The sequence below is a fragment of the Patella vulgata genome, chromosome 3, assembly GCF_932274485.2.
Source record: "Patella vulgata chromosome 3, xgPatVulg1.2, whole genome shotgun sequence".
In the NCBI taxonomy this organism is placed as follows: domain Eukaryota; kingdom Metazoa; phylum Mollusca; class Gastropoda; family Patellidae; genus Patella; species Patella vulgata.
This window is the reverse complement of record NC_065881.2, coordinates 46,442,879-46,454,905: the sequence shown is the minus strand read 5'-3', so window position 1 is coordinate 46,454,905 and position 12,027 is coordinate 46,442,879. Positions and strand designations below refer to the sequence as shown.

General features: G+C 31.3%; 1 protein-coding gene across 27 annotated transcripts in view; it reads right to left on the bottom strand.

Moving 5' to 3' along the window:
* Nucleotides 1–12,027, bottom strand: part of LOC126816312 (uncharacterized) — a 64,084-nt gene that overhangs the window by 15,933 nt on the left and 36,124 nt on the right. For 16 of the 27 annotated variants that reach the window (XM_050542704.1, XM_050542709.1, XM_050542705.2 and 13 more), the window contains 12 exons: nucleotides 11,444–11,540; nucleotides 11,120–11,232; nucleotides 10,794–10,907; nucleotides 5,970–6,026; nucleotides 4,827–5,026; nucleotides 4,339–4,419; nucleotides 3,642–3,764; nucleotides 3,205–3,309; nucleotides 2,095–2,187; nucleotides 1,722–1,790; nucleotides 799–894; nucleotides 231–308 (listed from right to left, as the gene is read on the bottom strand). In XM_050542704.1, coding sequence (XP_050398661.1) covers nucleotides 231–308; nucleotides 799–894; nucleotides 1,722–1,790; nucleotides 2,095–2,187; nucleotides 3,205–3,309; nucleotides 3,642–3,764; nucleotides 4,339–4,419; nucleotides 4,827–5,026; nucleotides 5,970–6,026; nucleotides 10,794–10,907; nucleotides 11,120–11,232; nucleotides 11,444–11,540 — 1,226 coding nt within the window. The remainder of the gene's footprint in view (nucleotides 1–230; nucleotides 309–798; nucleotides 895–1,721; nucleotides 1,791–2,094; nucleotides 2,188–3,204; nucleotides 3,310–3,641; nucleotides 3,765–4,338; nucleotides 4,420–4,826; nucleotides 5,027–5,969; nucleotides 6,027–10,793; nucleotides 10,908–11,119; nucleotides 11,233–11,443; nucleotides 11,541–12,027) is intronic. The other 11 variants (XM_050542718.2, XM_050542725.2, XM_050542729.2 and 8 more) reach the window with 9 other exon arrangements.

The window sequence follows — 12,027 nt, the reverse complement described above, 5'->3', positions numbered from 1 at the left end:
ATTCTTCCATTAATATTTTAATACCATTTTTCATTACTTTATTTAAATATAATTACACTGGTATAATATCTAAATCTATACGAAAATAATTTCTTTTTTATAATACTCTATTTTTAATCTATAATCTATGTATATAACACAAAATTAATGATGATTTTTAAAATGATTTTTTTTAGATATTTCTCTAATGCAACACACCATGCATTCACTCACTAATACAACTATCAAACCTTAAAGTGGGTCTTTGTAAGATATTCGTACTGGCAACATTTTGTTTCATCATATTAACAGGTGGTAAACCCTTTGGTCTGTAGAAATAAACTGCCTGATTATTTCACTGAGACTTCTACATGTACTTTATATTTAAGTGGTATATTTTACAATATGATGTGTTTTTAGTCATTTTATAATATACATTTATATTCAATGATTAGTACTGTAGATATCTGTACATACAGATTAGTAAAAGATTTGTCGTTTCATTTGTTAGTTACACAGATCTAACTATTTAAATTTTATATTTATGCTTATATATGTTGATATATATGCCATTTTCTGTTAGAGGCTACCAAATCTTAAACACTTGTATCTCCATACCATTCATAGATATCTAACAATTTCATATACACATATAGTAGCTTCTTTACTGTCCAGCTTTATTTTTTAGAAATTTCAATTGTTCAAATCATACGAATAATCAGGAGATCAAAATTTATAATAATTGCTTTGATAATATATGTCCGAGCCATGCTACAATAATTGTAGATAGAAGATACAGAAGGCTGAAATAACCCTAACCTTTTTAATGTGTCTTCTTGCCAAGCTGTTATATCTTGTTCATTTTCATAGAAACTCTTCCTAAGGCCACCCTCAGATGATGATCGGGCAAGAGGTCTACATGAGTGAATATCAAGGATTAAAACGTAAGTACTAATTTTCAGGGACGTATATAACAATGTCATCAACATTTTGAACAGCTATGAAAAATTCAACCCAACTTCTATATTATCAACACCATGCTAAAAGCTACCTTAATTTTAACATTTTCATTAAACAATGTATCCATGGCAAAAACCCATCCAAACTTTGGCTTTTTCCATTCAGAAGAAATCCAGCTGTCTTTTAATGGGATTATCTCTACTGGATAAATTAATCCAATAATTATACCATTTAGAATAATATTCTCTTAGTTATAGACCTAAATATCATCCAACTGAACATCACAAAATCTGTAGATTACATTGGTTTTGGACCAGGAACTGGTCGTCAAGCGAGACTCATCTTGTTCTTCTTCTTGGGAGTGACGTTTCGTAAAAAAAAGCCCAATGCTCCGACAATTAAAGTACATGTATAAATATCGACATGGCATTTGGCATGCTTGGAAGTCACAATTCCAAGATGACGTCATTCTATGTTCCTGGTCCATACAGTACTGTCGTACTTGTCACAATACTGAATCAAATTCCAAGCAAATTTCACATCACAGGTTTTCACAAAATAATAACAACTTTTTTTCAAAATTTAAACACTTTGAACAAAAATTCACGGTCTGTCAAAATGCAAAAACTTCTTTTTGAAAACAATCAAAAATGAACGTCAACAATAGAAACTTATGACATTTGTTTAGTAAACAACTGAATAAAAACAATAAAATTTGTGTACAACATCACCATGCAGTAACAATGATGTTAATAATAATAAACATGACACAACTAGCCCACCTTATTCTTTCCCTTTCTTTGTCATAAATGCTGGCATGGGTTGTTTCTATGGGTTTCATTTCCAAATTCCTGTAATGTCACATAGAGAGCAGACGTTAATTCTCTGGTTCAAACTGGTTTTTCTACATATACATTTTTCAACATCAGTCATTATGAAACTGTATATGTATATATGTTAGCTTACAAAGTGCATTTTGGCCCTGGTCTAATGGATCAATTTATATCTACCACTTTTCTACATTTACTGTTGGAAATCTGTTTCAAAGGTAAGGATAGTTGGTGGTTAGATTTAGGAAAAGGACAGATTTTCATTTTTATTACAAATGATAAAACCATGTTTTGGGGGATTTTTTTATTCAAGACAATACTAAACCTTTTTACAGTTTCTTTCATTTTTAAGAAAGCTGATGGCTGTTCGACTTCTGGTTCAATAGATTTAGGGGAGTCTGGTTGTTGTTGATAGGATCTGAGGGAAAAGTGTACATTCATTATTCAAGGCATATTAAATAGGATAAAAGGATTACAATCTAAAAACTATAGTTTAACATCTGTAAAAAAAAACCAACTAAAAGTATTAAATTCAATCAATTTTATCAAATTTCCTGTAAAAAAGTAAAATTTTATGAATTTATATTTGTGTAAATAATTTCTACAAGTATGTATTTTTGTTTTTACTCTATCCAGTTACTAAATGCCATCTAAAAATTATAATTTCTATATAATCATAATTATTCTGATAAGTTTTCTAAATTCTCTTATACACATAAAATGGGGTATTGAAATCAACATAAAAATAAACAAATTAAAGCATTAACAAATATAAAACATCACTCAAAATAAGTCAACAAATATCTTGAAATGTTCCAATTTCTATAGCAACGCAATGCAGGGCAATATTTGTTCCAATGAAGTGCAATAATGTTAAAATTTGTCAAAACAGTGTACAACAAGCTAAATAAAAGGCAATAACAAAATGGAAATATCCTTATAACAGTAACTCATGGTTACTATCAAGGTCCTTACAGTTACTAATTAAAAACAATAATAGTAAGCATAGTACCAAATGCAATATAATATCAAGAAAAACAGAACTCTGTCAGCTTTCTAAACAGTGCAGCCCAATGAAAATTGGTATCAGAAAAGGATATGTATACACTGCATCGTGCAAGCTGCATATTATTACAACACTTTCTGTAAATGTGAAAACTGCCAAGTTTGGTAAATTTGTGTTTCCTTTATCAAGCATTGTAGCATTCTACAATTGCAGACTGGATTTTTTTACAAAGCAAAGCTAGGTTTGCAAAGCACATATTATTTATAATGTACTTGAAAATAATGTTAATATCATTTTCTTTAAAAATATCTGATAACCATTAACGAAAACTGACTTTTACATTTTGTAAAACATGATTTCTCAAGACTACATCAATGAAAACACTTTAAACTCAATTGTTTTTCAACACCATGCAACAATTTTTCAAACCTTTGAGGCCTGGATTCTGCTGGTGCCATGTACGGCATGGAACTAGAGGCATATACCGGTGGATTGAATTGTAAATCAAACTCATCCAGACGCAAGTCATGATCGCTAAATAAAGGAAAATGGGATATCACTCTCACTCACTACAATATTTCAACTAAACATGATAAAAAATATCCTTCCTTCACATTAATTGGTTTAATTTATGGATAATATTAAGAGAAGTTCATCTTTACTGAAGCTAGTTTTTCTTAAAAAAATATGACACCTTCGATATATATTCCTGATGGAAAATTTTAATATCTATATTTCAATGATCAATTGGATTACAAATCTGAAACCTTTTTGATAAATGTGTCGTCTTCATAATTTATTCATTATCTATCGTATTGTGTAAATATATGTCACACCATGCCATGCGACACGCATGTTTGTCAAACCTTAATGTATCTTCCTGCCAAGCTGTAATATCTTGATCATTATCATATAGATTATCTGGTAGATTATCATCCAGATCTGATGTTATATCACATACCAAGGTTTCCAAGGGAACATACGTATGTCTAAATAAAAGGTGGGGTAATACTAGGTTAACATGTTAATACAACAACTAAAATACCATGGATCATAATTAGATGAATGGGTAGTCACTCAATGCAAGAGTTATTTCCCTTCCTATACTAGCTATAAACAATGGTAGAGCTTGTGTAATATATTCAGTACTATTTTGTGGAAAGTGTGGAGGGCATATTGAAAAACATTAATAACCAATGGTGAATAAATGGGAAATAAGCTGTGAATCTTTTACTGAAATAGGAAACTAAAGAATTGCTGGGGCTTCATAAACTACATGTACGGGATGAAGTGATCCACACTGATGCCGGAGGTAGCAATATATTACATTATGTTAAACAATAAGAGGCTGTATTCTATTCTAAGTTTTAACCAGTTAACAAAATTTGTAAGTAAGATGTTAATTGGTTTACTTCATGTTTTTCTATCAAGATCATTAGAATATGAACTTAATCTTGAGAATAATTTTCATGCAATAACTAGACACTTATATGACATGGTGGTTGTACAACCTAAACATTTAATACAGGCCATGCTATCTAGCATTAGAGAAACTGTAACAACCTCACAGTCTCCGGTCCTCTATGTTGTTTTTGTGATGTCGGGTATCTATCTCTTTGTTGTATTCGCTGAGAATCCATAGGTCTGCAGTAAATAGTTTCTTTATGATTTAGGATCACAAAAAGTAATTCAATTCACACAAAAACATTTGAACCAAAATAATAGAAGTCATTGGTTTATATATTTGGCTGGTGAGTTGAAAAAAACTCTCTTTAACTTGCAAAGTCATATATCGCTTTCTTATATAAGCACTCCCAGTTTAGACAACATGATAGATTTGGTAAATAAAGTGTGCAACAAAAAAAAGTTCTCTAATTGCTCAAGAGTAGAGAATATAGAAAAGAGAGGAAAAGAATGTGATATATATATATATCTTGATAAAGGATCTAATTTGTAAAAAAAAAAAATGTTTTTAAAGATTTACATGTCAAATATACACAATTGGGTAAATTCTTCAGGTTTCTATCCCTTTAGTAACAACATCAACTTACTTAATAGAGACAAAATCTTCATTGGTACTGAGTCTTTTTATATTTTGCAGTGATGCTGGTTCTTCATGATTGTTATTATTGATAACTGTTTCAGTTGCGATGGTATTGGCACGTCGTGGTCCACCACGTATATTCTCAAGATTCTGTTTATTAACAGCTTTATACGTTGTAATTGTTGGAGCACGATTTAAAGCACCTTCCTGTAATAGTGGCAAATATTAGGCTACAAGTATAAATGAACAGGACTAACAAATGGTCAAAAATTTCCAGACATTTCTCTTGTCTTGTCAAAAGTTGATCCTTTAATATTCCTATCCATTCATGCATATTATAAAATCATGCAATTCGATATATCTGTTTATTTGTCAATACTCTTCCAAAAAACAACCCTTTATGAGCAATTTTTGAGAAAAAGGATGAAAATAATGACATTGAAAATGCTAATGTGTTAGCCAAACTAGCTAGTTCTAGCTACATTATAAGAATGATAATGGTTATGTGTCTAGATATGTTTCTGGTGATTTTTAGTCAATGCTGCTTAAAATAATAAATAACTCTCGGTGATAAGCACATGTTTCTAAAATATACTTCTACAATGCTACAGCATCTAAGTACTTGTTAGTACGGCATGTATGGTAATGTTATATGATGTCAGAAACCAAAAACTGTTAAGAATAATTTATAGTAAACAGAAATGATAAGAGGAATCTAAGAAACTAAATGAAAATAGTCATGCAAATGAAGAAACCCAAATAAACCAAACTAAGAAGCACCAACAGAATTAAGCCTTACACCATTTAAAATAAAGTTAATAGCTGTTTCACTTAAGGGGTTAAAATTATTATAAGGAATTGACAGATATAACCTATAAACTCCTATTATATTAATATCAATTATGCAATTTTTCAATAAAGTCCAAAAAAAGTGCATATTATGTTAATTAAATATTTGTCCCAATATTCCACGACTGATGAATTACAACAAATTTCTGGATTCACTTTTTAAATAATTAGAAAGTTCATTGTACACATTTGTAATGCAACACAATTTATTTAGCAAATAAAGGAAATAATATTGCTAATGACATTTAAATGTATGTATAAATTTACCCACTATATATTTTTAAAGACAAAAACCAGTTACCTGTTTTTGAACAGCTTTAGATGCGGTTATATTAGGTGTATTTAAAACATGGCCATCCTGGGTAGAAAAACCAAAAAGAGAAAAACATAACGAGTCAAACGCACGACGTGCAACACACAAAGTTGACCAAAAACCCTTTTACATCTCATTATATCAGTAATTCTCAAAGCAACCACTTCAAAAACTTTAATAAAAGTTATTTTATATAGAAAAGGATTCAGTTGAGTGTAAACTAATGCACCTCTCACTAGAAGTCCATTGGGTATGATTTGGTGAATGATTTAGGAATAATAATCGATTTAACATACATTATGCAAGAGCTAAATCTGCCTATTGCAGATCTTTCTTTAGGCCTGAAATGTTATCTAAATTATTAATTAGACATTAATTAACTTATCCAGACCATTATCAACCATGTCATCGCTAGCCTGCGATATTTACTGGATTAGGATCCGATTTGCTGCTCAACTTTCATTCATGATTTATTCATGAAATGGATAATCGAGACTATGTTTTTTTTATCGGACTGACTTTAGTAATAATGATCAAGGCTAGGCCAAAAATTCAATTGCTAAATTCTCGTTTCAGAGTGGATCAATTTAGGTAACTGAAATTTTCAGCAGATTCCCTTTACACTATCTAGTTTTTAACTATTATAGTGAAAACTGCAAGCTCTTTATCTAATTTCCCATAATGTATCTTTAACATTCAATCTAGACTTGGGAACTAATACACATATTTTTATCTAAATCCATAAAAAATAATTGTGCAACCTCTGCCGATTTTATAATCACCACCACAATAGGAACAAGAAGTCATATAGTCTATGACATCATATGTTTTATCTATGTTTCGAAGATATAAGGAACATTATTGTCTTGGTTTGCAACAGAAATTTATATAATTTGGAGATAAAAAGACCCCAATTATAATTATTGAGAATAAAATCATTTCAACATCCCTTTCCTGACCTTTGTTCAGCATAGGTTAATAATTATGATGAAATCTTGTAATGGTGTGGGGATTATGTTGCCCTTGTGCTGCAATGTGACTATGTGTGATTGGGTTTGGTGCAACTGGATCCAACTGAGAGTTGATTACAAAAGGCGACATAAGCAGACTTGAGATCTGTTATGTCTGGGAATGAAGAGCCAGTTGCAGTTAGATGCACATGTTCTACTTTCCTGCAAACAGTTGCAACTAGTTGCAGTGACATTAGCAGTTTTGAAATGGAGTTTAGGCATTCAGTGTATTTCGTAGTTTTCCCCAGATCTCCATGATGCTATCGAAGAGTGTTTGGACAGGACAACAATTATGTATTTGTATTCAAAGAAAAAATAATACCATGCAATAGCGGAACCAGCTTTAATGGCATTTATTGCTAACCTTAGACGATAATGTTGCCTTTTTGTACTACGGTAATCATATGGTCGTCATGTGGTTCCTTTGACCATAGTTTGGTGGCAGCTCAGTCAGTTATGATTGCCCGCTAACTTTTCAGCTGCTAGTAGTTACATGTACTTGCAACTAAATGACATAAGCAGTCAGCATTTCCAATTGCTCACGGTCGCATTGCAAGGGAGACATAAGCGTCGCATATTTTTACTTTTTCAGTAATGTAATATTTATAATACACTAAAATCTGATTAAGAGTAACAACTCATTAAGTAATTATCAGAAAATCATTAGAATTTGTTTGGTTTTTTTAAATTTCTGCCCCATGTTAACGTTTAGTATACAAAATATTTAATATCATGGAATTAGCTGTTCAAGTTATCAAAATTCATTGAAAATCAATATACTTGTTCGTCTCAAGACCTTAAACTCTGTGTATCAATCTGAAGTCAATCAGATGATAACATAAACCTCTAGATCACATGATTTTTCAAAGTGATCAAGGGCCATAACTTTGGCAGTAATCATCGGAAATTTTTGAAAATCAATATGATTCTTCGTCTCATGACCTCAAACACTGTGTATAAATTTAAAGTCAATCGGATATTAACTTTAGCCTCTAGAGCATTTACAAGATTTTGTGAAATTATCAAGGGCCATAACTCTGGCAGTAATTATCGAAAATCACTGAAAATAAATAGACTTCTTTGTCTCATGACCTTAAACACTGTGTGTAAATTTAAAGTCAATCGGATATTAACTTTAGCCTCTAGAGTGTCCACAAGATTTTTCAAAGTGATCAAGGGCCATAACTCTGGCAGTAATTATCGGAAATGGCTGAAAATCAATAGGCTTCTTTGCCTCATGACCTTAAACACTGTGTATTAATTTAAAGTCAATCGGATATTAACTTTATCCTCTAGAGCGTCCACAAGCAATTGTGGACGGACGGACGGGGGCGACGACAATATACAACCACATTTCAATGTGGGCGTATAAAAATAAATAACCTAAATTATGAATATATTTGGTAGATACAAGAATTATTAAATAAATTGAGTTTAGTAAACACGATAACATGTGATTAAAAAACATCCAGAGAAGAAAAAATTTACAAGTTTAGATTCATTCTATAAAAAGACACGGGTACAGACAGACACGCTTGTTAGACATCACATTACAGATCAGAGCAACTTAACACAGCATTTAGTTCATGAAGTATTTATATTAATTACGAGTTCTGGCTTGGAATTAATGATTGAATTTTAGTATTAGATAATTTTTAAGATTCCATGTAGATAGTATGATTTCAAACACAACTTCTCTGCTATTTTCAAGTCAGAACCTCGTAATTACCATAAATATGCGTCGCTTGTCTGGCTAACCGACGAATCTGAAATATTTAAGTATTGAAAATTATGAGTTTGAAATTTGCGCTCTGTTGTTATCTCTATGTCCATCAAATAATAACGTTTATGTAAATGACGTACCGTGTCCTGATGTATATGTATGAAATATTAAATCATAAATAAATGTTAATATTTGATGGCTACAGAGATAACAACAGAACGCAAATTGCTAACGCATAATTCTCCATACTTAAATATTTCAGATTCGTCAGTTCGCCAGACAAGCAACAATATGAACACAGGATTAATTACAAAAGTCATGTAGCAAAAAGTGGTTGACACTTATTAGTACTGTAATATGTACACATGCAAAAATATCCGTATTGTCAAATTCATTCAAGTTATCTGATGTATTTTAACATACAAGCATACAGTACAAAATTTGAGAACATGACAGGTTTGGGGAATTGTGTTATTACAATTAAATGTAAAAGATATTTTTGATCAACCAAATGCCATAGGTGAAGAGACTTACAGCAAAACAATTAGAAGCTTATAAGCAAAAGATATTGAAATGATCATTCTACATGAAGAAAGAAAATATCAGAAAAAATATGTACAGAAAATGATCAAAAAAGCAGAACTAAATAACTAATCTATGTAAAATCAAAATACTAAAACAGTGTCAACATGATGTGAAGATGTAATGTAACATAGGGATTCAAATTAAAAATAAGTTGATAATGGAGGATAAATAAAATACTTAAGGCCATATAAAATAGTATTCTGGTTCTCATGACTTGAAAAGGTTTTTTTTATGATTACCGCTCATTCATACTTCCTGGCGGGTCAATACAAGGTGCAATCTAATGGAAATACAGATCTATCTTTCATTTCGTTTTTTATACTTTCGATGGCCTACACTACATGGAGATCTGACCAGTTGTTTTGGGAGGTCGCGTCAGAGGTCATACGAGCAGCTTTTGACCCTATGACATCAGACATTTGATTAACCAATCAGCATTGATATTTCTAGTGGATTACCCACAGTTTTGAGCACCTCATGCCAAAAGCTCGCCGTAACAGACCTTTTCATTGGCTAATCCCTCACATCATCCAGAATACATCAATGATAACAACTCTTCCAGATCCTAGTGTAGTCAAGACAAGTAAAACGAAATTTTGAACTATGAAAAAGCGGAGCGAAATAGGATCTGTGTTTTAATCAGATTGTACAAGGGGGAACTACCTGTCTTCATTAGCCCAGTCGGTGTAAAATAGGACATTAAACCCATTTAATTTCATTTCAAAGGGAAATAATTCCACTATACAATTCTTGTTGAAACCAGAAATGTACCATAAAATCGATTATCAAATATAAACCTTGATAAATGTTATTGAAAATCATAAATGCTACTGGAAAATAATAAATTGACCATCGATTTGTTTAAGTCCATTCTTTCATGGAAGATAATATCCTGCCATCTATTACATCAAGTAATGAGAAAGAAATGACTGAAATTATGTTCCATGGAGATGAGAGATGGCAACAGCAGCATTTTTTACACTAGAACTACAAAATCTGTGCTTTCGGCTGTAGACAAAAATGACCATTAGTCATCGCAAGCAAATAAACTTGAATTCAGCGTAGCGTACAGTTAAATTTAGATATGTAATTTACATGATTAAACTTATTATGAGATAAATGTAGAAGACTTCTCTGATAAAATAAAAACACAAATATAAAACCTTGCTCTGGCATCAAGATTTTTTGGAAGGATTGTCTGAGAATAAGAATAATTTTGGGGGGAATGGCTTCAATCTGATACATAAAAATTGTTTGTTTTCATGGCGATTGAAATATTTGTATAATACATATCATGTATATGATAGTAAGAGAGTTTATCTGTCTGTACATCTGTAAAATGTTCACTCTAACATCAAGATATGCTCACCTAAAACTCATGCACATGCTTATTCATGCTGCTTTAGTGCGCCATTTTCATGCATAGAGTCAGTCAATGACTCATCTGACACAGATTTAAACCTGAATAAATTGAAAAATATAATTCTTACTTACAGCTACAGACACTAATATAGGGTCTCGGTTCTGGCCAGCAATCCATTCATCTGGCCCTAATGATGGAATGGTGCCTCGTGTTGGAGGGTAAATATCTTCTTGGAATTTATCAGACTATAAATAATACATTTAGTACATAAAGGTTTTGTGAAATTATCAGTCAGTTAATGAAAGTGTACAGCATTACATTAATTTAAATCCACAAACCATACATATTTTGTTAACATTGTTCCATATATTGGACTATAAGAAAAGTCAATTTCACAAATCTTTGTCAGAATATTTACAAATGGCAGAAACACTTGAAGATATGTAAAAATACCTACTTTTCTAGGGCATATCATTGAGATCGGTTCTATTAAGTTTTTCCCTGCATGTAATTTATAAAACCTTAAAACTTCACATTTTGTGACATCACAGCCTCGCTTTGGCATCATACCTATTAAGAAATCAAGGTGTAAAAAATATTATTCAGAGAGTCCATAATATTTTTCATATATGAGGCTGGTTTTTTTTCACATTTCATTATTTATACCCAACAAATTATGTCAAACTTCCGATTCTTCTACGCCTCGTGTCATGACAACAGAACTACATGGGATTACATATTTTGTGCACCAATGTGAATCTTGGTCATAGAATTTACTTACCTAATCCTCTCTGTGGAGATGATGATTGATAGGCATTAAGGAAATGAACATAAGGCTCTTCAGAAGCTACTTCATAATATCTAATATTACCATTTCCCTGCAAATAAGTATATAAATTCATTTCTAAAGTCAAATTTCAAGCACAATGAAAACATTCAGATGGTGTTAAGATAACAACTGGAGAATGGCTCAACTATAATTTCACTTCCGAACACAAAACAGGGAGGATTAGGGTGTTATATATATACTAAACTATCCAATATATGCCATTTTAAGTGTTTCTCTTCTTTCTAAGTTCACCCAAAATGGAAATCAACTCACAACAAGGTAGAAAACCCATGGAAACTAAGAATCTCTCCCATATATTGTATTAAAGTACCGTATGTCCTGATCGGCTTTGTGTTTACAATATAACTCAATGTTAGCACATTGAAGAAAACAGTTATCTCTATTCAGTTAATAGAAATGAGGCAAAAACCAAGACTAGTAGATAGTGTCAGAAAACCATATGATGGTATTAAATACAAAGTTAGGGCATAAGTTGTTGTTTTTTTTAAAAAAACAAAAAATCTAGGATTGAGTAC